A 22,402-nucleotide genomic window follows, 5' to 3' on the forward strand; every position below is an offset into this window, starting at 1 on the left:
CACACATGCTTATGTGTGCTATGGCTATGAGTTTTTTCCCCTTGGCCTCAGTCTGGACCCCCTCTTCAGGAGCCCATGCTGAGACAGAATATTTGAACAAACCTGACTCAGCATTGTATTGCCTTTAAAATAAATTAGTCAAAAACAACAATTGATCATTTTGAACAACAACTTTTATACAGTCAATAATTATAATCATTCACAAGCAAAACTTTGTTAACCAAGTGCCAGTTGCGAATAAATAATATTTAAAATCTTAAGAAATGCAATGTGGTTTAAAGAGAGAAACATGTTAAAGATACTCTTTTATGTGATCTTGAATCAAACGAGGTCAGTGAACGCCTCATCCGACTGAAGTACCTTTTTTCTCTCTCTAGTGCGCCTAGAAATAGACCGTCTGGTACAAGTCAGTGCTTCACTTTCTTTGTGGATGACAAACGGAACATTCTTTGCCAACGTGTACCGCGTCAAATGTCAAAGAAGTCGGACTCGCCTTTGAAACTGATGAGGAAGTAGGGGTAGATCTGACAGCTGTCAGAGACGATAAACTCGTCGGACATTATTGTAACGCAGGCGTCGTAGCGGCTATGCAAAATATTCGGACCCAAGATCTTCTTCCCCACCAGTACTTTTGCTAAGAACATGTGGCGGACCCCATCAGGCTCCCCTGGAGTCGTGTACCGATGGGACGTTTTGGCTGAGGTGCCAAAGTAGGTGCCGTTACTGTGTATATGCTTGCACGGGTCAAAGTTGTTCTGGCAGATGTCATTGGCGGCCTTTTGATTAGTGCCGTGGAAGAGATGGCGCTCCAAAGGTTCCTGGCAGCTGCCGTGCTTTTTCTGCATGGACACCTTTTTCCTGCGAGCGCAAAACAATCCCCATCTTTAGAATATCGCGGCACAGCTTACCTTGGAACTGATCCAAAATGTTGTACCAAACTGAGGTAAGTCCAATAAGTACAGTCTGACCTTTGATACTTGTCCCAGTACAGGGCATTCTGGACCATATGGATGCTGACATTATTCAGAATTACCTCTTACATACACGACTGAAATGCTCTCACATAAACAACTGAAATCTTTTTCTTTTATACACACTACTGAAACACTCTTTTAAACACTACTGAAATGCTCTTACATACACTACTGAAATCTTTTTCTCTCACACACCCTACTGAAACACTCTTATAAACACTACTGACATGCTCTTACATATACTACTGAAACACTCCTATAAACACTACTGAAACACTCTTATAAACACTACTGAAACACTCTTATAAACCCTACAGAAACACTCTTATAAACACTACTGAAATGCTCTTACATATACTACTGAAACACTCTTATAAACACTACTGAAACACTCTTATAAACACTACTGAAATACTCTTACATACACTACTGAAACACTCTTATAAACACTACTGAAATACTCTTACACACACTACTGAAACACTCTTATAAACACTACTGAAATACTCTTACATACACTACTGAAACAATCTTATAAACACTACTGAAATACTCTTACATACACTACTGAAACACTCTTATAAACACTACTGAGACACTCTTATAAACACTACTGAAATGATCTTACATACACTACTGAAACACGCTTATAAACACTACTGAAACACTCTTATAAACACTACTGAAATGCTCTTACATATACTACTGAAACACTCTTATAAACACTACTGAAACACTCTTATAAACACTACTGAAACACTCTTATAAACACTACTGAAATGCTCTTACATATACTACTGAAACACTCCTATAAACACTACTGAAACACTCTTATAAACACTACTGAAATGCTCTTACATATACTACTGAAACACTCTTATAAACACTACTGAAACACTCTTATAAACACTACTGAAACACTCTTATAAACACTACTGAAATGCTCTTACATATACTACTGAAACACTCTTATAAACACTACTGAAACACTCTTATAAACACTACTGAAATACTCTTACACACACTACTGAAACACTCTTATAAACACTACTGAAATACTCTTACATACACTACTGAAACACTCTTATAAACACCACTGAAACACTCTTATAAACACTACTGAAATGATCTTACATACACTACTGAAACACTCTTATAAACACTACTGAAATGATCTTACATACACTACTGAAACACTCTTATAAACACTACTGAAACACTCTTATAAACACTACTGAAATGATCTTACATACACTACTGAAACACTCTTATAAACACTACTGAAACACTCTTATAAACACTACTGAAACACTCTTATAAACACTACTGAAACATTCTTACATACACTACTGGAACACTCTTATAAACACTACTGAAATGTTTTTGTCTCACGCACACACACACACCCACACATACCTGGAATTATTTTTCACTAGTATGTATAAACGGATTTCACACGTGTGTGTGTGTGCTTTTTACACATGTGTGTAAGGGACAACAATTTCAGTAGTATGTGTGCAAAGATTTCAGTTATGTGTATGAGCGCATCTTACCATTGTGTATACGAGCATTTTACCACTATGTGTAAGAGCATCTTACTAGTGTGTGTGAGCGATGTTGCATTCCGGTTCCGGTATAATCCCCGCCCCTTTTCAGACAAGTTTTTTTTTTTTTTTTAAAGCCAAGTTGTGGACAAAATGTCTGCCGACAAGTAGCTTAACCGAGGCGGGAGCTCCACTTCATAATTTGAGGGCTTCAGCGGAGAATATAAGAACACTTTCAATGCAACAAGGGTCGCGCTGCCGCCATGCGTCTCCCCCGCAGGACGCGGCACCTGAGCGGCCACACAGCGGTGCCTTTCTCCTCCCGACAGCCAAGCAGCCTGGAGCACTCGTTCCATTGCGAGTTTGCACCGCACACATGCAACGTTTCAGTTCATGGACATCGGGGCAAAAGGAGGAAAAGGTAATTAGACATTATTTATTTCTAAATGATTGTTGAATCACACGAAATGTAAGACAACATGGCATTGTAGTGAGCTACAATGGTAACATGTCGAAATGTGAGTCACGTCGTGTTACGTCAGTAGCTAATCATATACTAATGATAATGGATTGCATTTATTTAGCGCTTATCGAGTAGATAAGGGGTCCCCAAACTACGGCCCGCGGGCCGGTTACGGCCCTCCAAAGTCCAACATCCGGCCCGCTGGAAAAAAAAAAAAAATTGTATTATTATTTTCAATCTGTCTTTTCTAATCCATTTTTTGGTGTTCCCTAGCCGCTCAGGCAAATCATATTGTCTAAAAATGCATTTCCCTGTATGACGTATATTGTCTTAGCTGTTTTCATGTGATCTGATTGTTACATTCTTATTTCAGAGTCACCACACAGCTGCATGACCATTTCAACAAGGACGGAATAAACAACCTCTGGATTCATGGAACTTCTCTGCACACAAATATATTAAGTGGAATATTCAATACATTTCTCATAAACATATTAAATATCTTCTTTTTTTTTTTTCTCAAAAAAGGTTCCCTATGCCTTATTATTTATATACTTTTCAATGCTTCTTGTAGTCAGACAATAGATATTGTTTGTCTAAAATTATAGTTTAAGTTAATGTGTTAATATTTACACCTAGCCCCTAACCTAAATACAATAATCATAAGACAAAAAAATTGTGTATCACAAACGTTTGGGACAAGTTTGGGGAGATTTTGACAAAGTGTGTGTGGTGGTGGGGGCTGGATGACATTACTAGTGAGAACATAAAATAACTTAAAAACATCAACCGTAGAAACATAAATGTTCACAGCACAAAAGTATTGCGGTGTTATTCTTATATTTGCAATAATAAAGTGGGCAACTTCATACAGGTCTGTATAACAGGTTCCTTATTTATTTATTTTTTACAAAATGTTTAAACAAAATGTTAATTCGCAGAATACACTGCACAAGTGAAGAAAACATTTTAACAAACCTTATAATTCCCATGTTGTCCACTGAATAAAGTGCAGAATTGAAGTGAAAATGTCTATTCTATAGTTGCCATCATTTTCAAGTGGGTTCACTTGTTGAAAAATGTTCATTGTTGTCTCATTAATGTTTACATCTATGTCTGGAATTACACACCGACAAGTATTGAAAGGATATGAATAATGAGACATAAGGAACCTTTCTGAGCCAAAAAAGGTTGTTTTCAACACACTGTTAAAAATAATATTCACACACACACACGGGTGAAATCCGTTTATACATACTAGTGAAAAATAATTCCAGGTATGTGTGTGTGTGCGTGAGACAAAAACATTTCAGTAGTGTTTATAAGAGTGTTTCAGTAGTGTATGTAAGAATGTTTCAGTAGTGTTTATAAGAGTGTTTCAGTAGTGTTTATAAGAGTGTTTCAGTAGTGTAAGTAAGAGTATTTCAGTAGTGTTTATAAGAGTGTTTCAGTAGTGTATGTAAGAGTATTTCAGTAGTGTTTATAAGATTGTTTCAGTAGTGTATGTAAGAGTATTTCAGTAGTGTTTATAAGAGTGTTTCAGTATTGTATGTAAGAGTATTTCAGTAGTGTTTATAAGAGTGTTTCAGTAGTGTATGTAAGAGTATTTCAGTAGTGTTTATAAGAGTGTTTCAGTAGTGTATGTAAGAGTATTTCAGTAGTGTTTATTAGAGTGTTTCAGTAGTGTTTATAAGAGTGTTTCAGTAGTATATGTAAGAGCATTTCAGTAGTGTTTATAAGAGTGTTTCAGTAGTGTTTATAAGAGTGTTTCAGTAGTATATGTAAGAGCATTTCAGTAGTGTTTATAAGAGTGTTTCAGTAGGGTGTGTGAGAGAAAAAGATTTCAGTTGTTTATGTGAGAGCATTTCAGTAGTGCAGGGATCACCAACGCGGTGCCCGCGGGCACCAGGTCGCCCGTAAGGACCAGATGAGTCGCCCGCGGGCCTGTTCTAAAAAAAAAAAAATTTTTTTTTTTTTTTTAATTAAATCTACATAGAAAAAACACAAGATACACTTTCAATCAGTGCATCAACCCAAACAACCTCCCCTATGCACACTCATCCACACCCACTCACACAAAAGGGGTTGTTTCTTTCTGCTACCAATATTCTGGTTCCCACAACATAGACAACACATCTGCAAGGGACACAGTCCCTGAAGCACACATGATTGTATAGGCTGCTGGTCCACTAACATTTTCTTTAATTACTATTTTTTATGTAATTATTTTTATATTATTTTACTTTCTTTTTTATCCAAGAAAATGTTTATTTATTCATCTTATTTTATTTTATTTTTTAAAAAAGGGCCTTATCTTCAACAGACCAGGTTGTCAATGAAATTAGATTTGTTTTAAAGGTTTTTTTAAACCAGGCCCAGTCCAGATAATGTCCAAGTCGGACTCAGCAACACACACCTTCATTCATGTACACAGAAAAAAATTAGGGAACACAACAGATTGCATATAATTTATAAACAAAATTACATTTTCAAAATAAGCATTTATGTACAGTCCAGATTATGTCCAGGTCACTCAAATTAGGGAACACAACAACAGATATCATATAATCTATAAACATAATTATACTTTCAAAATAAGCCTTTGAGGACTTCTCATCTTTTTAATAATGTTTTTTGGCATCATTATCGTTTTCAACCATGTAACTTTCTAAAGTTAGAAAATACTGAATAAATGTTTTAAAGGCCTACTGAAACCCACTACTACCGACCACGCAGTCTGATAGTTTATATATCAATGATGAAATCTTAACATTATAACACATGCCAATACGGCCGGGTTAACTTATAAAGTGACATTTTAAATTTGCCGCTAAACTTCCGGTTCGAAACGCCTCTGAGGATGACGTATGCGCGTGACGTAGCCCGGGGAACACGGGTATGCCTTCCACATTGAAGCCAATACGAAAAAGCTCTGTTTTCATTTCACAATTCCACAGTATTCTGGACATCTGTGTTCGTGAATCTGTTGCAATTATGTTCATTGCATTATGGAGAAAGAAGCTGAGCAAGCAAAGAAGAAAGTTGTCGGTGCGAAACGGACGTATTTTTCGAAGGAAGTCAGCAACAACAGTACACAGCCGGCGCGTCTTTGTTTACATTCCCGAAAGATGCAGTCAAGATGGAAGAACTCGGATAACAGAGACTCTAACCAGGAGGACTTTTGACTTCGATACACAGACGCCTGTAGAGAACTGGGACAACACAGACTCTTACCAGGATTACTTTGATTTGGATGACAAAGACGCAGACGTGCTACCATGAGTATGCAGCTTTGGCTTCTAAACATTTGATCGCTTGACCGTATGTGCGCAACTTTTTTTTTGCGTATGTACGTAACTTTTTTAAAATATATAAGCTTTATGAACCTTGGGTTAGGTGAACGGTCTTTTGGGCTGAGTGATTGTGTGTGTTGATCAGGTGTTTGAATTGTATTGGCGTGTTCTATGGAGCTAGGAGCTAGCATAGGAGCTAGGAGTTAGCATAACAAAGACGTAGGTGTTTTTATGCAGGATTAATTTGTGTCATATTAAATATAAGCCTGGTTCTGTTGTGGCTAATAGAGTAAATATATGTCTTGTGTTTATTTACTGTTTTAGTCATTCCCAGCTGAATACCAGGTACCGTGAGTATGCAGCCTTGGCTGCTAAACATTTGATAGCTTGACCGTATGTGCGCGTCACGTATGTAACTTTTTAAAAATATATAAGCTTTATGAACATTGGGTTAGGTGAACGGTCCTTTGGGCTGAGTGATTGTGTGTGTTGATCAGGTGTTTGAATTGTATTGGCGCGTTCTATGGAGCTAGGAGCTAGCAGAGGAGCTAGGAGCTAGCATAACAAACACGTAGGTGTTTTTATGCAGGATTAATTTGTGGCATATTAAATATAAGCCTGGTTGTGTTGTGGCTAATAGAGTATATATATGTCTTGTGTTTATTTACTGTTGTAGTCATTCCCAGCTGAATATCAGGTCACCCCCGGCTCTCACAGCATCTTCCCTATCTGAATAGCTTCAACTCCCCACTAGTCCTTCACTTGCACTTTACTCATCCACAAATCTTTCATCCTCGCTCAAATTAATGGGGAAATTGTCGCTTTCTCGGTCCGAATCTCTCTCACTTCATGCGGCCATCATTGTAAACAATAGGGAACTTAGCGTATATGTTCAATTGACTATGTCACGCTACTTCCGGTAGGGGCAAGCCTTTTTTTTATCAGATACCAAAAGTTGCGATCTTTATCGTCGTTGTTCTATACTAAATCCTTTCAGCAAAAATATGGCAATATCGCGAAATGATCAAGTATGACACATAGAATAGATCTGCTATCCCCGTTTAAATAAAAAAAATTCATTTCAGTAGGCCTTTAAAGAAAGTAATACTAAGTGAATATCTGTTTTTGGCCTTAAAAATAAACATTTTACCGAGTACTATAATTAAATTGACTAAATCATGATTGTCAATGAACTCTCCTAAAATAACAGAAACCACATTAAGCTTCATAAACAAACCAATCCTTAAACACATTTTTTCAACTTCCACCCAAAACAAAGACACATTATGACAATACCAAAACAAATGCAGGGTGGATTCAGGCTCCTGACAACAAAATCGGCAATCATCTGACTCTGTCATATTCCATAATTTTAACATTTTCCCTGTGGGTAGGAAGTTATAAATAATTTTAATTTGAAAATAACGATTTTGCACATCGATAGTGGTTTTATAGATTAGTTTGAATATGGCATCCCATGGCAACGGGCAGTCAAAAAAGTCCTCCCATTTTCCATTTGTGTTGTATGAGGCAGCCTTCAAAGATTTCTTTATTAAATAAAAATCATATATTTTTCTATTCATTTTAGTTCCTTTTTGCCAACTAGAATTTCTTATTAGAGGTTTACAAACTAATAATTTAGTAGTTCCATAATTAATTATTTGTTTCCATCTTTTCCCAATTACTCCAGTTAGTTGATCAAATGAAAAGCTTGAGCAAGCATCACCATACATAGCTCTAAATTCATCATACTTCATAATTTTACCATTCTCATTGATAATATCATTGACAAAAATGATTCCTCTTTCAAACATATTTTTCCAAAAGAAAGGCTTTCCATCTATTACAATATTAGAGTTCATCCATATTAACTGCTGCAAAATATCGTCTCTTTTTTCTGGCACATAAAATTGAAAACACCACTATGAGTGGATTGTTTCCTTTATGAACCCCGCCATGTTTCCCAGCAGACTCTCTGGGAGGGGATCACTTGTAAAAAAAGATACAATTTCTTTTGATACAGTACATGTTTTTTGTCCAACAGGACATTTGTGTACCACTCAATGTTTAAATACATCTTTGGAACAATTCATGCTTTTAAAGACAGACACATAGCTTCAAGGTTGAGAAGTTGCAGGCCCCCATATTCATACTCTTTGTACAAAACCTTTCTTTTAATCTTTTCTGGTTTGCCGTTCCAGACAAAATCGAAGACCCTCCGCTCATAAATCTTAAAAAAGTTTTGTGATGGAGCTGGTAATGACAAAAACAAACAAATAAATTGAGGAATAATTAACGAGTTGGCAATAGACATTTTACCATACAAGGTTAGGGATTTCCCTTTCCATAATTGCATAATTTTGTCCAGCTTTCTTAGTCGATTATCATAATTTACTGAGCCTAGATCTTCCAGATTTTCTGGGACAACAACACCAAGTATGTTAACTGGTCCATCTGTCCACAAAACAGGCACTTTGCATTCCATTCGAAAGGACGTTCCCTTTAGATTTCCGATCCTTAACATTTTACATTTATCATAATTAAGCTTAAGGCCAGATTGCTGTGAAAATATGTCCAAAAGATTAAGAAGGTTCCGCAAACAATGAGGAAAAATCTTATCTTTGTGAATCAGCCTTTTCTGACATGAACTTCATCAAGAACAAACACAGAACACGCCTCACTAATGCACATCTGCAAGACTCACTCAGAGTTGCAGTGTCAAGTTACACACCAGAGTACAACACACTAGTTAACAGCATGCAATGGCAGGCTTCCCACTAACTGACAAAGAAACAGATAACAGATTTGGTGTCCAGTTCAAAGTGTGACATGATTTAAAAATTTGAGAGTTTACTTTTGTATTTTACGTGAGTTATTATTTGTACAAACATGGTGCAAAGTAATTCATGATTTGTTAAAAAATGTTAGTGGCTAGCTAGTTAAAATGGGATATTGTGATTTCACAAGACTGTCTTAGAAGTGATCATTTGAAAATGTTCAATTTGAAAAATGTGCACTTAGAGAAAATATAAAAATAAAGTGTTGCATATTGATATTTATCTGTTTCTATATATATTTATTGTGAGAAATCATTAAGATGATCAGTGTTTCCACAAAGATAAATATCATTAATTATTAATAATAACAGAGTTAAAGGTAAATTGAGCAAATTGGCTACTTCTGGCAATTTATTTGAGTGTGTATCTAACTGGTAGCCCTTCGCATTAATCAGTACCCAAGAAGTAGCCCTTGGTTTCAAAAAGGTTGGTGACCCCTGCAGTAGTGTATGTAAGAGCATTTCAGTAGTGTTTATAAGAGTGTTTCAGTAGTGTGTATAAAAGAAAAAGATTTCAGTTGTTTATGTGAGAGCATTTCAGTAGTGTATGTAAGAGGTAATTCTGAATAATTGTCACGGCCCGGATTCGAACCCGCTTTCCCTCGGCAGCTGGGGCTGCCGGGACCTCTGCTGGCAGCACACTTAGACACGCCCCTGCTCACACTGGGCACAGCACGCCCACCCAGCGACAAGGCTGCAAGCAATTGCGCATCAACACACCTGTGCCTGATGAGAGGGAGCAGCTTAAAAGCCAGCGAACCCAAGAGACCTTCGCCAGAACGTAGCCTATCTTTCACAGTAAGCATCACGTCTGGCACCACTCCCTCATTCCTTGTTCGCCTTCTTTGTGCTCTTCCTCGTTCCCGTGTTTGATGTCCCTTGTGTCTTCCACAGTGTCTTCCCTGCTGCCTGTGATTGTGTCCTGCCTCACAACCTCCACCTGGATCTCTGCTTGCCTCCCTTGATCCTTGACCCTTGACCTCTGCTTGGACTTGGACATTGTTGCCTCTCTCCAGCCCCCCAGACTGCTTGCCTCCCTGCTGACTACCTCTTCGCCTAGCCCCTTGGATTCGACGAAAGATTCACACAACACGCACCGACAACAACCCCTGGTAAAACTTACATTGTTAATTCTACACATCGTCTGCACTCATTCACTTGTGGTAGCATACACACCCCACGCACTCATCAAGGTTTTCAATAAACCTAGTAAACCGCAGTTCTGCCTTGGTGTCGCCTCCTTCCCTTTGCTCGGTACATAACAATAATGTCCCTAACGGCCCCTCATAATGTCCACCTTGCTCTCATGCAGACCCTCATTGAAGACTTTCTGGACAGTCTTGAAGGCCCTTGAACAGGCCGGAACATTCACCAGGTTCATGTCCTGCTTTGAGTCTAAAGACCACACTGGAGGGTACCAGGAGGTGAAGTCCTCCAGAGGGTCCACACTAAAGTTGGGCTGAAGGAAAGGCTGGGCAGGCTCTGTCCTGGAGGAGATGAAGCAAAGTGAGTCACGGCCAAGAACTTGATCAACGGGGTTACCAACTTCAAGTAAGGGTGCATAGACTCAGGCGAGCGGTAAACTGCTACGCAGCGGACATCCCTCTGGTAGCCGGTCTTGACATTGATTTGGGTCATGTTGGTTAAGTCCACCTTGTACTTCTTGGCATCGATGATTAAAGAACAGTGTGGTTCCTTCTGGTTAATCTTCCTAAGGAGAAAGTCAGACTGGTCCTGCAACACATTCACAAACAAAAATTCCCGACTCCACGCCTGAGAGATCTTCATGACACTTGGCAAGACAAATGGACCTGGGTGTACTCCTTCCAATGTAAGATGTCCCTCCAGTAGATGCGCCACTTGGCGGGGAAGTACGGGTGACTCTCCGAGTTGCTCAGGCGTCTGACGCTGCTGTACGTGGACGAGCAGGATATCTTCATGGTGTCGAAATGCACTTTGTGGAGCCCTTTCCTATAAAGCAGGGACCAGATGAAACCAAGCAGAGGCAAGTGAACCCCCTCAACGCCGTTTCCAACCCCCTTCCCCGTCCACTCACCCGTCATGGAGGCAGACAGTGTCCCGGTCCACTTTGCAGTATTTACGCTCCAGGAGAACTTGGTCAGACGATTGCACATCCACCCAGGTCAGCGTCTTGAGGCACCACAGCTGCCAGTGGAATGGCAAGGCCGTATGATGCTTTGGACACGACGTCCCCTCGGGGCACTTCCCCAGCAGGAAACTGTCGCAGATCTCCACGTCGTTCAAGCTCTTTGTGTGGAACAAAGGCGGCTGTGCGGGGGACTCAGCGGTTATCTGGGCGGCTGGCGATGGAGACGCTTGGCCATCTGGGGGCGCCAGACCAGGAGGGGCAGGCTGAAGCACGTTATCCGAGATGCTGAGTAACGCGCAGGTCTTGTGGGTCGAGCCATGTTTCACAACCATGGGCGAGGTCATGCTGATAGGGGGCTGCTGGGTGAAGCAGCTGGTCTTCTGGGTCAAGTGGATGCTGACTTGGAAGGGGTTGGTTGGTCTGGCATCAGAAGAGTACAACAGAATACAATGATTTGCAAATCCTTTTCAACTTATATTCAATTGAATAGACTGCAAAGACAAGATATTTAATGTTCGAACATAGAAACGTATTTATTTTTGCAAATAATCACTAACTTAGAATTTAATGGCAGCAACACATTGCAAAAAAGTTGGCACAGGGGCATTTTTACCACTGTGTTACATGGCCTTTCCTTTTAACAACACTCAGTAAACGTTTGGGAACTGAAGAGACCAATTTTTGAAGCTTTTCTGGTGGAATTCTTTCCCATTCTTGCTTGATGTACAGCTTAAGTTGTTCAACAGTCCGGGGTCTCCGTTGTCGTATTTTAGGCTTCATGTTGCGCCACACATTTTCAATGGGAGACAGGTTTGGACTACAGGCAGGCCAGTCTAGTACCCGCACTCTTTTACTATGAAGCCACGTTGTTGTAACACGTGGCTTGGCATTGTCTTGCTGAAATAAGCAGGGGCGTCCATGATAACGTTGCTTGGATGGCGACATATGTTGCTCCAAAACCTGTATGTACCTTTCAGCATTAATAGCGCCTTCACAGATGTGTAAATTACCCATGCCTTGGGCACTAATACACCCCCACACCATCACAGATGCTGGCTTTTGAACTTTGCACCTATAACAATCCGGATGGTTCTTTTCCTCTTTATTCCAAAGGACACAACGTTTCCAAAAACAATTTGAAATGTGGACTCGTCAGACCTCAGAACACTTTTCCACTTTGCATCAGTCCATCTTAGATGAGCTCGGGCCCAAGCTGTTTTGCCACTTGTGCCAGCTTTTTTGAAACTTGTTGCAGGCATCTGAGCTAGTTTTTGCAAAAAATAACGGTTTTCAGTTTGAACGTTAAGTATCTTGTCTTTGCAGGCTATTCAATTGAATATAGGTTGAAAGGAATTTGAGAATCATTGTATTTTGTTTTTATTTACGATTTACACAAAACCAACTTCACTGGTTTTGGGTTTTGTAAATTCAGACTTTTTTTTTCTCTTCAATCCACTTAGCTTTTAGAAGTCTAGTCTAGTCAAAGCAAACACCCCTTAGCCCCAAAATGACGTAATTTACTCGACTTTGATCAATAAATTAATGTTTATAGTAAAGAAACTTACCTTCGCGGCTCCTGAATGTTGACTGCAGGGACAATGTGGACTGCAAAGAGAAAGTTCCTCAAGGACGATGTCAGGATGGTAATGATGATGAAAGACAGGTAGATTTTTTTTATGTCTTTAATGCTTTGTAAAAGCTTGATTTTTTTACCTTTGTAATATTTGACTCGCAGTTCAAAGTATGGATTTAAAAAAAAAAAAAAAGGAAAAGTCAAATCAATTCAACTTTGTATTGTGCATAATATTGTCTTTTTTGATAAGTACAATACCAATGACTAAAACCTAGCATTTTGCATCTTAGTTATAACAAAAATATGAAGTTTATATTATATTAAATCAATCTATGTATTGTAAGCAACCTGGCATTTTTAATCAACATTTTTTTCAATTCCAACTTTATTTTTCTTACTATAGATACAATCCAAATTGTTTTATGGGAATAATCTGCATATTTTTCAAATTGTATTTACAAATAATTGTGTATTTTCCCATTTTAAATATAAATACAAAATGTGATTTTAACTAAGCAAATCAGACACAAAACACTTGAGTATTTTTTTTTAAAACTAATACTCATAACCGTGGCCATAACTACCATTATGGTCATGTCATCTTTTAAATGACAAAAATATGATCCTGAAAATATACTCTGTAAAGGACAGGGATTCTCAAACTGTGCTCCGCCGCTCCCAGTCTGTGGAACGCTCTCCCTGACCACCTCAGGGCACCACAGACTGTGGATGCTTTTAAAAAAGGTTTAAAAGCCCTTCTTTTTAAAAAAGCCTTTTTTTTAGATATATGCATAGTAGTTATACCTATTTGGCTGTTGTAGTTTTTATTTGTATTTATTTCTTTATTATCTTTGTATTTGTTTTTTTATTTTAAAAAAAAAATGTTTTAATTTATTTTTTTTATACACTGCAGCACTTTGAGATTGTTTCCTCAATATAAAGTGCTTTTTACAAATAAAATCTATTATTGTTATTATTACGTGTACCACCAGTGGTACGCGGGCTCCTTCAAGTGGTACGCCAAAGAATCTGTCATAACTGGGTTCTTGGGTTTTGCTTCTCCGGAAGGCAAAGGAAAATTGGCGCGGGCAAGGCGTGAATTTAAATACATGATTTATTTTGACACTAATAAACTACAAAACAAAAGGAAGCAAACAAAAGGCGCTCACAGCGGAGGTAACAACTTGACTATGAAAACAAAACTTGCACAATGGCAAAAACATGAACAATAAAACAAAAACATAAACTGTGGCAATAATAAACAAAAACGTACTTGGTAAAGAACTGTGAACATGACATGAATCAGGGTGATGAAAAAGTGCGAGGACGCCAGGACGAACAACAGAAACAGACAGATTTAAATAGTGACGTGATCAGTGAAAACAGGTGCGTGACAAGACAGGTGAACAGGTGCGTGACATGACAGGTGAAAACTAATGGGTGACCATGGAAACCAAACCAAACAAGGAAGTGCAACCAGGAACTAAAAAGAGTCCAAAAAACAAACACATGGCCAAAACAAAAACATGAACAGACATGACAGAACCCCCCCCCCCCTTACGGACAGATCCCAGATGTCCAAAAAACAGGATCAAGAGTCATGGGAGGGCGGGAGGGGGATGTGGCGGTGGGTCGCCAGGCCAAGTGGCCCCGAATCCACCGAGGCATAGTCATGTGGCGGCGGCGTTCCACTCGCCGCCGCCACAGGCGAGGTGGGCGACCCGGGAAGGGCCACATGCGTGGCCGACTAAGAGGTGGGCGCACTTGGCGCGGCGGACGACTAGGTAGTGGCCACATTCGTGGCCGACGAGGAGGCAGGCGCGTCGTCGTCGTTGCAGGCGTGGAAGCAGCCGATGACGCAGGTGCGGGTGCAGCAGACGAAGCAGGCGGCGAAGCTTGGTCTTGGCCGCTTGGAGGGTCTTGGCTGCTTGGAGTGTCTTGGCCTTGGCGAGGGTCTTGGTGAGGTTGGTCTTGGACCTGGTCTTGGCGAGGTTGGTCTTGGACCTGGTCTTGGTCTTGGCATGGTTGGTCTTGGTATGGTTGGTCTTGGACTTGGTCTTGGTCTTGGCATGGTTGGTCTTGGCATGGTTGGTTCTGGTCTTGACGAGGGTCTTGGTCTTGGACTTGGCGAGGTGTGTCTTGGACTTGGCGTGGTGTGTCTTGGACTTGGCGTGGTGTGTCTTGGACTTGGTCTTGGCGTGGGGCTGCGACTGGCGACACTAGGCGTCGTAGAGCTGCGACTGGCGGCACTAGGCGTCGTGGAGCTGCGACTGGCGGCACTAGGCGTCGTGGAGCTGCGACTGGCGGCACTAGGCGTCGTGGAGCTGCGACTGGCGGCACTAGGCGTCGTGGAGCTGCGACTGGCGGCGTTTGGCGTGGAGCTGCGACTGGCGGCGCTTGGCGTGAAGCTGCGACTGGCGGCGCTTGGCGTGAAGCTGCGACTGGCGGCGCTTGGCGTGAAGCTGCGACTGGTGGCGCTTGGCGTGGAGCAGGTACTGGTGGCGTTTGGCGTGGAGCAGGTACTGGTGGCGCTTGGCGTGGAGCAGGTACTGGTGGCGCTTGGCGTGGTGGGGCTTGGCGTGGAGCTGGGCGTGGAGCAGGTGGAGGTGGCCTAGCTGGAGGCTGTGGCTTGGCATGGCGAAAGACTGGTGGTGGGGGCCGTGCTGGTGGCTGTGGCTTGGCAGGTCGAAAGACAGGTGGTGGTGGCCAAGCTGGAGGCTGTGGCTTGGCATGGCGATGCTGAACCACCCCACCTGAACATTTCCCAGCCCTAGCCCCCCCCCTCAAGGAGCGGATACCAGACGCGCTCCCCGCTGTCTGGAACCGTTTTTTGGGGTGGGTGGAGGGAGGTCAGGAGGGGGGTAAAATCCTCCCCTATCAATTGTCCAAAATGTCTCTCTTTTTGTACCTGAGATTGAGGGGGTGAAAAAAAAAAATTGTGTGACTTGGGCGTGGCTTGAGTCCTGGGCAGGGCATGAAATTCAGATGGCTGTGACTGATATGCTCTAATGTCCAAAATCATGTTCTGATAATATTTGATCATAGAAACAGAGTCCTTTGTTGAGGGCGGCTGATCAAAAGTAAAAGAGTTCAGAGAAAAAAAATCTTGAGCTGTGATGTCATCAGGGTGAAGCCGGGCTGCCTGTGGCTTGCTTCCGCCCGGAGGGGGAGGAGCTTGCGGGAGTGAGGCGTCCTCTTTGTTTGCGGAAGCCCTCCCTGACGTCCTTCGTCGGGAGCGGCGCTTCCGGGATTGCGGTGACGCAGCGCAGTCCTCGGACCAAATGGAGTCTCTCTACTCCATGGAGGAGTAGCGCAGCGATTCCTCCTCCATGGCGCGGAGGACCTCCCTCGCTGCCTCGTCAAAACCGTCCGATTTTTTGCGGAGAAACTCTTCTGCTGGCGTCCTACTGTCATAACTGGGTTCTTGGGTTTTGCTTCTCCGGAAGGCAAAGGAAAAATTGGCGCGGGCAAGGCGTGAATTTAAATACATGATTTATTGTGACACTAATAAACTACAAAAAAAAAGGAAGCAAACAAAAGGCGCTCACAGCGGAGGTAACAACTTGACTATGAAAACAAAACTTGCACAATGGCAAAAACTATGAACAATAAAACAAAAACACAAACTGTGGCAATAATAAACAAAAACTTACTTGGTAAAGAACTGTGAACATGACATGAATCAGGGTGATGAAAAAGTGCGAGGACGCCAGGACGAACAACAGAAACATAGACAGATTTAAATAGTGACGTGATCAGTGAAGACAGGTGCGTGACAAGACAGGTGAACAGGTGCGTGACATGACAGGTGAAAACTAATGGGTGACCATGGAAACCAAACCAAACAAGGAAGTGCAACCAGGAACTAAAAAGAGTCCAAAAAACAAACACATGGCCAAAACAAAAACATGAACAGACATGACAGAATCACTTGAATAAACTACTGTGTTTAACTTTAATATATTCAAAAACTGTGTGTAATGTTGCAATTGACAATTTAAAAATTAGATTGTTAAATAAAACAGCGGCCTTTTTTAATGAAATAGTTAGGCCTACTATGCTACTGTATTTTAATGTTGGTCATTATGGTGGTACTTGGTGATAAAAGTATGAAAACTACTAGTAATATATCGGAAAGTCACTTTGCTTTTAACACAGCTGAGGTCTGCTCAGCTGTTTTTTCTCTATTTTTCTAAAGCTGCAGTGCCCTCCTATGCATTAAATCTCAGTAAAAAAAAAAACATTATTATTTGTACATTTTTAGAATGTGCTTGTTCTATTTTTAAACAAAGAAAACAATCTGAAGTTGGCTTTTTTTCTAAAGTTATCGTGCCGTGATTTTACCAGTCCTGGGAGTAGATTGTTCTCCATGTGGCCCCCCATCTAAAATGAGTTTGACCCCCCTGCTTTACATAATAGGAGCTCTGTTGACTGTATTATTTATACACACACCAAGTTTGCATGATACAATACCATTATTTTATAGTTAAAACCACATTTATAAAGAATAATTGTTTTACACATAGAAAACAATGTGAAACACATTTGAATGATGAAATGTAGAAATTAACATTAAAAGATCAGTTACCTTTATGAAGGCATCCTCGTTCATCCATGCAGACTGGACACTGGCCGAGGGTGGAGTTGGCTCTCTTGGTTGCTTTGTTGGGTCAGCTCCTGTCTCTGGCCCTGCTTCCCCCACCCCAGCAGACAATGGCGTAGAACACCGCAGAGGCCACCTCAGTCTGTATGTTTTTTATTTTTTTTATTTTTGTAGCTGTATGTAGAAATGGCTGGTTGCATCAGCTCTGCACTTTTATGTCTTTAGTGTCCTTTGATGTTTGATGTTACCCTCTTACACACATGCTTATGTGTGCTATGGCTATGAGTTTTTTCCCCTTGGCCTCAGTCTGGACCCCCTCTTCAGGAGCCCATGCTGAGACAGAATATTTGAACAAACTTAACTCAGCATTGTATTGCCTTTAAAATAAATTAGTCAAAAACAACAATAGATCATTTTGAACAACAACTTTTATATAGTCAATAATTATAATCATTCACAAGCAAAACTTTGTTAACCAAGTACCAGTTGCGAATAAATAATATTTAAAATCTTAAGAAATGCAATGTGGTTTAAAGAGAGAAACATGTTAAAGATACTCTTTTATGTGATCTTGAATCAAACGAGGTCAGTGAACGCCTCATCCGACTGAAGTACCTTTTTTCTCTCTCTGGTACGCCTAGAAATAGACCGTCTGGTACATGTCAGTGCTTCACTTTCTTTGTGGATGAAAAACGGAACATTCTTTGCCAACGTGGACCGCGTCAAATGTCGATGAAGTCGAACTTGAAAAGTCGGACTCGTCTTTGAAACTGATGAGGAAGTAGGGGTAGATCTGACAGCTGTCAGAGACGACAAACTCGTCGGGCAGATATGTTTTGCAGGCGTCGTAGCGGCTATGCAAAATATTCGGACGCAAGATCTTCTTCCCCACCAGGACTTTTGCTAAGAACATGTGGCGGACCCCATCAGGCTTCCCCGGAGTCGTGTACCGATGGGACGTTTTGGCTGAGGCGGCAAAGTAGGAGCAGTTACCTAATATAGCCTTGCTTGGGTCGAAGTTGTTCTGGCAGATGTCATTGACGGCCTTTTGTTTAGTGCCGTGGAAGAGATGGCGCTCCAAAGGTTCCTGGCAGCTGCCGTGCTTTTTCTGTATGGACACCTTTTTCCTGCGAGCGCAAAACAATCCCCATCTTTAGAACATCGCGGCACAGCTTACCTTGGAACTGATCCAAAATGTTGTACCAAACTGAGGTAAGTCCAAAAGGAAAGTCTGACCTTTGATACTTGTCCCAGTGCAGGGCATTCTGGACCATATGGATGCTGACAATGTCCACCTCGCTCTCATGCAGACCCTCATTGAAGACTTTCTGGACAGTCTTGAAGGCCCTTGAACAGGCCGGTACATTCACCAGGTTCATGTCCTGTTTTGAGTCTAAAGACCACACTGGAGGGTACCAGGAGGTGAAGTCCTCCAGAGGGTCCACACTAAAGTTGGGCTGAAGGTGAGGCTGGGCAGGCCCTGTCCTGGAGGAGATGAAGCAAAGTGAGTCACGGCCAAGAACTTGATAAACGAGGTTACCAACTTCAAGTAAGGGTGCATAGACTCCGGCGAGCGGTAAACTGCTACGCAGCGGACATCCCTCTGGTAGCCGGTCTTGACATTGATTTGGGTCATGTTGGTAAAGTCCACCTTGTACTTCTTGGCATCAATGATTAAAGAACAGTGTGGCTCCTTCTGGCTAATCTTCCTAAGGAGAAAGTCGGACTGGTCCTGCAACACATTCACAAACAAAAGTTCCAGACTCCACGCCTGAGAGATCTTCATGACACTTGGCGGGACAAATGGACCTGGGTGTACTCCTTCCAATATGAGAGGTCCCTCCAGTAGATGCGCCACTTGGCGGGGAAGTACGGGTGACTCTCTGAGTTGCTCAGGCGTCTGACGCTGCTGTACGTGGACGAGCAGGATATCTTCATGGTGTCGAAATGCACTCTGTGGAGCCTTTTCCTATAGAGCAGAGACCAGATGAAACCAAGCAGAGGCGAGTGAGCCCCCTCAACGCCCCCCAACACCGTTTCCAACCCCTTCCCCGTCCACTCACCCGTCATGGAGGCAGACAGTGTCCCGGTCCACTTTGCAGTACTTACGCTCCAGGAGAACTTGGGCAGAAGATTGCACATCCACCCAGGTCAGCGTCTTGAGGCACCACAGCTGCCAGTGGAATGGCAAGGCCGTGTGATGCTTTGGACACGACGTCCCTTCGGGGCACTTCCCCAGCAGGAAACTGTCGCAGATCTCCACGTCGTTCAAGCTCTTTGTGTGGAACAAAGGCGGCTGTGCGGGGGACTCTGAGGTTATCTGGGCGGCTGGCGATGGAGACGTTTGGCCATCTGGGGGCGCCAGACCAGGAGGGGCAGGCTGAAGCACGTTATCCGAGATGCTGAGTAACGCGCAGGTCTTGTGGGTCGAGCCATGTTTCACAACCTTGGGCGAGGTCATGCTGATGGGGGGCTGCTGGGTGAAGCTGCTGGTCTTCTGGGTCAAGTGGATGCTGACTTGGAAGGGGTTGGTTAGTCTGGCTTCAGAAGAGTACAACAGAATACAATGATTTGCAAATCCTTTTCAACTTATATTCAATTGAATAGACTGCAAAGACAAGCTATTTAACGTTCAAACTGAGAAACATATTTTTTTTTTGCAAATAATCACTAACTTAGAATTTAATGGCAGCAACACATTGCAAAAAAGTTGGCACAGGGGCATTTTTACCACTGTGTTACATGGCCTTTCCTTTTAACAACACTCAGTATACGTTTGGGAACTGAAGAGACCAATTTTTGAAGCTTCTCAGGTGGAATTCTTTCCCATTCTTGCTTGATGTACAGCTCAAGTTGTTCAACAGTCCGGGGTCTCCGTTGTCGTATTTTAGGCTTCATGTTGCGCCACACATTTTCAATGGGAGACAGGTCTGGACTACAGGCAGGCCAGTCTAGTACCCGCACTCTTTTACTATGAAGCCACGTTGTTGTAACACGTGGCTTGGCATTGTCTTGCTGAAATAAGCAGGGGCGTCCATGATAACGTTGCTTGGATGGCAACATATGTTGCTCCAAAACCTGTATGTACCTTTCAGCATTAATGGTGCCTTCACAGATGTGTAAGTTGCCCATGTCTTGGGCACTTATACACCCCCACACCATCACAGATGCTGGCTTTTGAACTTTGCACGTATAACAATCCGGATGGTTCTTTTCCTCTTTGTTCCGGAGGACACAACGTTTCCAAAAACAATTTGGAAATGTGGACTCGTCAGACCACAGAACACTCTTCCACTTTGCATCAGTCCATCTTAGATGAGCTCGGGCCCAGGCTGTTATTCCATTTGTGCCAGCTTTTTTGAAACTTGTTGCAGGCATCAAATTCCAAATGAGATAGTATTTGCAAAAAATAACGGTGTTCAGTTTGAACGTTAAGTATTTTGTCTTTGCAGGCTATTCAATTGAATATAGGTTGAAAGGAATTTGAGAATCATTGTATTTTGTTTTTATTTACGATTTACGCAACGTGCCAACTGCACTGGTTTTGGGTTTTGTAAATTCAGACTTTTTTTTCTCTTCAATCCACTTAGCTTTTAGAAGTCTAGTCTAGTCAAAGCAAACACCCCTTAGCCCCAAAATGACGTAATTTACTCAACTTTGATCAATAAATTAAAGTTTATAGTTAAGAAACTTACCTTCTCGGCTCCTGAACGTTGACTGCAGGGACAATGTGGACTGCAAAGAGAAAGTTCCTCAAGGACGATGTCAGACGGGTGGATTTTTTTCATGTCTTTAATGCTTTGTAAAAGCTTGGTTTTTTTACCTTTGTAATATTTGACTCGCAGTTCAAAGTATGGATTTAAAAAAAACACAATTAAAATTAAAATCAGTTCAACTTTGTATTGTGCATAATATTGTCTTTTTTGATAAGTACAATACCAATGACTAAAACCTAGCATTGTGCATTTTAGTTATAACAAAAATATGAAGTTTACATTATATTAAATCAATCTATGTATTTGTCATGAAGTCCTTTGAGCGCTTGGTCCTGCCCCACCTCAAGGACATCACCGCCCCCCTCCTGGACCCACTGCAGTTCGCCTACAGAGCCAACAGGTCTGTGGATGATGCAGTGAACCTGGCCCTCCACTTCATCCTGGAGCATCTGGACTCCTCAGGAACCTACGCTAGGATCCTGTTTGTGGACTTCAGCTCTGCCTTCAACACCATCCTCCCTGGACTGCTACGAGACAAGCTCTACCAGCTCAGCGTGCCCGACTCCCTCTGCAGTTGGATTAATGACTTCCTGACAGACCGAAGACAGCACGTAAGGCTGGGGAAGATTGTCTCGGACAGTCGAACCACAAACACTGGTACTCCTCAGGGCGGTGTACTCTCCCCCTGGCTCTTCTCCCTGTATACAAACTGCTGCACCTCCAGTCACCAATCCGTAAAACTGCTCAAGTTTGCGGATGACACCACCCTCATCGGGCTCATCTCGAATGGCGATGAGTCCGCCTACAGGAGAGAGGTGGACCGGCTGACGTCCTGGTGCAGCCTCAACAACCTGGAGCTGAACGCCCAGAAAACAGTGGAGATGATCATGGACTTCAGGAAAGTCACAGCCCCACCATCCCCCCTCACCCTGATTGACTCTCCCACCCCCGTCCCCATTGTGGACTCCTTCCGTTTCTTGGGCACCACCATCGCCCAGGACCTCAAGTGGGAGCTGACCATCAGCTCCCTCATCAAGAAGGCCCAGCAGAGGATGTACTTCCTGCGGCAGCTGAGGAAACTTAAGGTGCCGACCGAGATGCTGGTGCAGTTTTACTCAGCCATCATAGAGTCCATCCTGACCTCCTCCATCACAGTGTGGTTCCCCGGCGCCACAGTCCAGGATAAGAATAGACTGCAGCGCATCGTACGTGCTGCTGAGAAGGTGATTGGCTGCAAGCTCCCATCCCTCCAGGACTTGTTCTCCTCCAGGACCAGGAGGCGTGTGGGTC

General features: G+C 42.3%; 3 protein-coding genes across 5 annotated transcripts; all 3 read right to left on the minus strand.

Moving 5' to 3' along the window:
- Positions 1-44: 44 nt before the first annotated feature.
- Positions 45-1,384, minus strand: LOC133644463 (protein mono-ADP-ribosyltransferase TIPARP-like). Its single transcript, XM_062038964.1, has 2 exons — positions 969-1,384; positions 45-858 (listed from the first exon to the last, which is right to left on the minus strand). Exons 1-2 carry the CDS (start codon positions 1,004-1,006, stop codon positions 468-470), a joined length of 429 nt encoding a protein of 142 aa, XP_061894948.1. The 5' UTR covers positions 1,007-1,384; the 3' UTR covers positions 45-467.
- Positions 1,385-5,008: 3,624 nt separating this feature from the next.
- Positions 5,009-12,974, minus strand: LOC133644461 (protein mono-ADP-ribosyltransferase TIPARP-like). Its single transcript, XM_062038963.1, has 5 exons — positions 12,786-12,974; positions 11,167-11,640; positions 10,922-11,081; positions 10,657-10,844; positions 5,009-10,597 (listed from the first exon to the last, which is right to left on the minus strand). The coding sequence occupies exons 2-5, from the start codon at positions 11,562-11,564 to the stop codon at positions 10,384-10,386; spliced, it is 960 nt and encodes a 319-aa protein (XP_061894947.1). The 5' UTR covers positions 11,565-11,640; positions 12,786-12,974; the 3' UTR covers positions 5,009-10,383.
- A 4,832-nt stretch (positions 12,975-17,806) lies between these two features.
- On the minus strand, positions 17,807-21,526 carry LOC133644460 (protein mono-ADP-ribosyltransferase TIPARP-like). 3 transcript variants are annotated; one of them, XM_062038962.1, is made up of 6 exons: positions 21,092-21,526; positions 19,460-19,909; positions 19,206-19,365; positions 18,941-19,128; positions 18,633-18,881; positions 17,807-18,523 (listed from the first exon to the last, which is right to left on the minus strand). In XM_062038962.1, exons 2-6 carry the CDS (start codon positions 19,855-19,857, stop codon positions 18,067-18,069), a joined length of 1,452 nt encoding a protein of 483 aa, XP_061894946.1. In that variant the 5' UTR covers positions 19,858-19,909; positions 21,092-21,526; the 3' UTR covers positions 17,807-18,066. The 3 variants fall into 3 exon arrangements, with proteins under 3 accessions (XP_061894946.1, XP_061894945.1, XP_061894944.1); XM_062038961.1 differs by having other exon boundaries at positions 19,460-19,913; XM_062038960.1 differs by having other exon boundaries at positions 19,460-19,937; positions 21,092-21,525.
- Between the last annotated feature and the right edge of the window lie 876 nt (positions 21,527-22,402).

This window comes from Entelurus aequoreus, linkage group LG27, assembly GCF_033978785.1.
Source record: "Entelurus aequoreus isolate RoL-2023_Sb linkage group LG27, RoL_Eaeq_v1.1, whole genome shotgun sequence".
In the NCBI taxonomy this organism is placed as follows: domain Eukaryota; kingdom Metazoa; phylum Chordata; class Actinopteri; order Syngnathiformes; family Syngnathidae; genus Entelurus; species Entelurus aequoreus.

What these genes read in the sequence shown, in the direction of transcription:
- LOC133644463 (XM_062038964.1), bottom strand. Translation starts at nt 1,006, where the DNA reads ATGGTCCAGAATGCCCTGTACTGGGACAAGTATCAAAG. An exon ending in TACTGGGACAAGTATCAAAG is followed by an intron (nt 859 to 968) that starts GTCAGACTGTAC and finishes TTGCGCTCGCAG; the next exon opens with GAAAAAGGTGTCCATGCAGA.
- LOC133644460 (XM_062038962.1), bottom strand. Translation starts at nt 19,857, where the DNA reads ATGACCTCGCCCAAGGTTGTGAAACATGGCTCGACCCACAAGACCTGC. An exon ending in ACTGTCTGCCTCCATGACGG is followed by an intron (nt 19,366 to 19,459) that starts GTGAGTGGACGG and finishes TCTGCTCTATAG; the next exon opens with GAAAAGGCTCCACAGAGTGC. An exon ending in TCTATGCACCCTTACTTGAA is followed by an intron (nt 18,882 to 18,940) that starts GTTGGTAACCTC and finishes CATCTCCTCCAG; the next exon opens with GACAGGGCCTGCCCAGCCTC.
- LOC133644461 (XM_062038963.1), bottom strand. Translation starts at nt 11,564, where the DNA reads ATGACCTCGCCCATGGTTGTGAAACATGGCTCGACCCACAAGACCTGC. An exon ending in ACTGTCTGCCTCCATGACGG is followed by an intron (nt 11,082 to 11,166) that starts GTGAGTGGACGG and finishes CCTGCTTTATAG; the next exon opens with GAAAGGGCTCCACAAAGTGC. An exon ending in TCTATGCACCCTTACTTGAA is followed by an intron (nt 10,598 to 10,656) that starts GTTGGTAACCCC and finishes CATCTCCTCCAG; the next exon opens with GACAGAGCCTGCCCAGCCTT.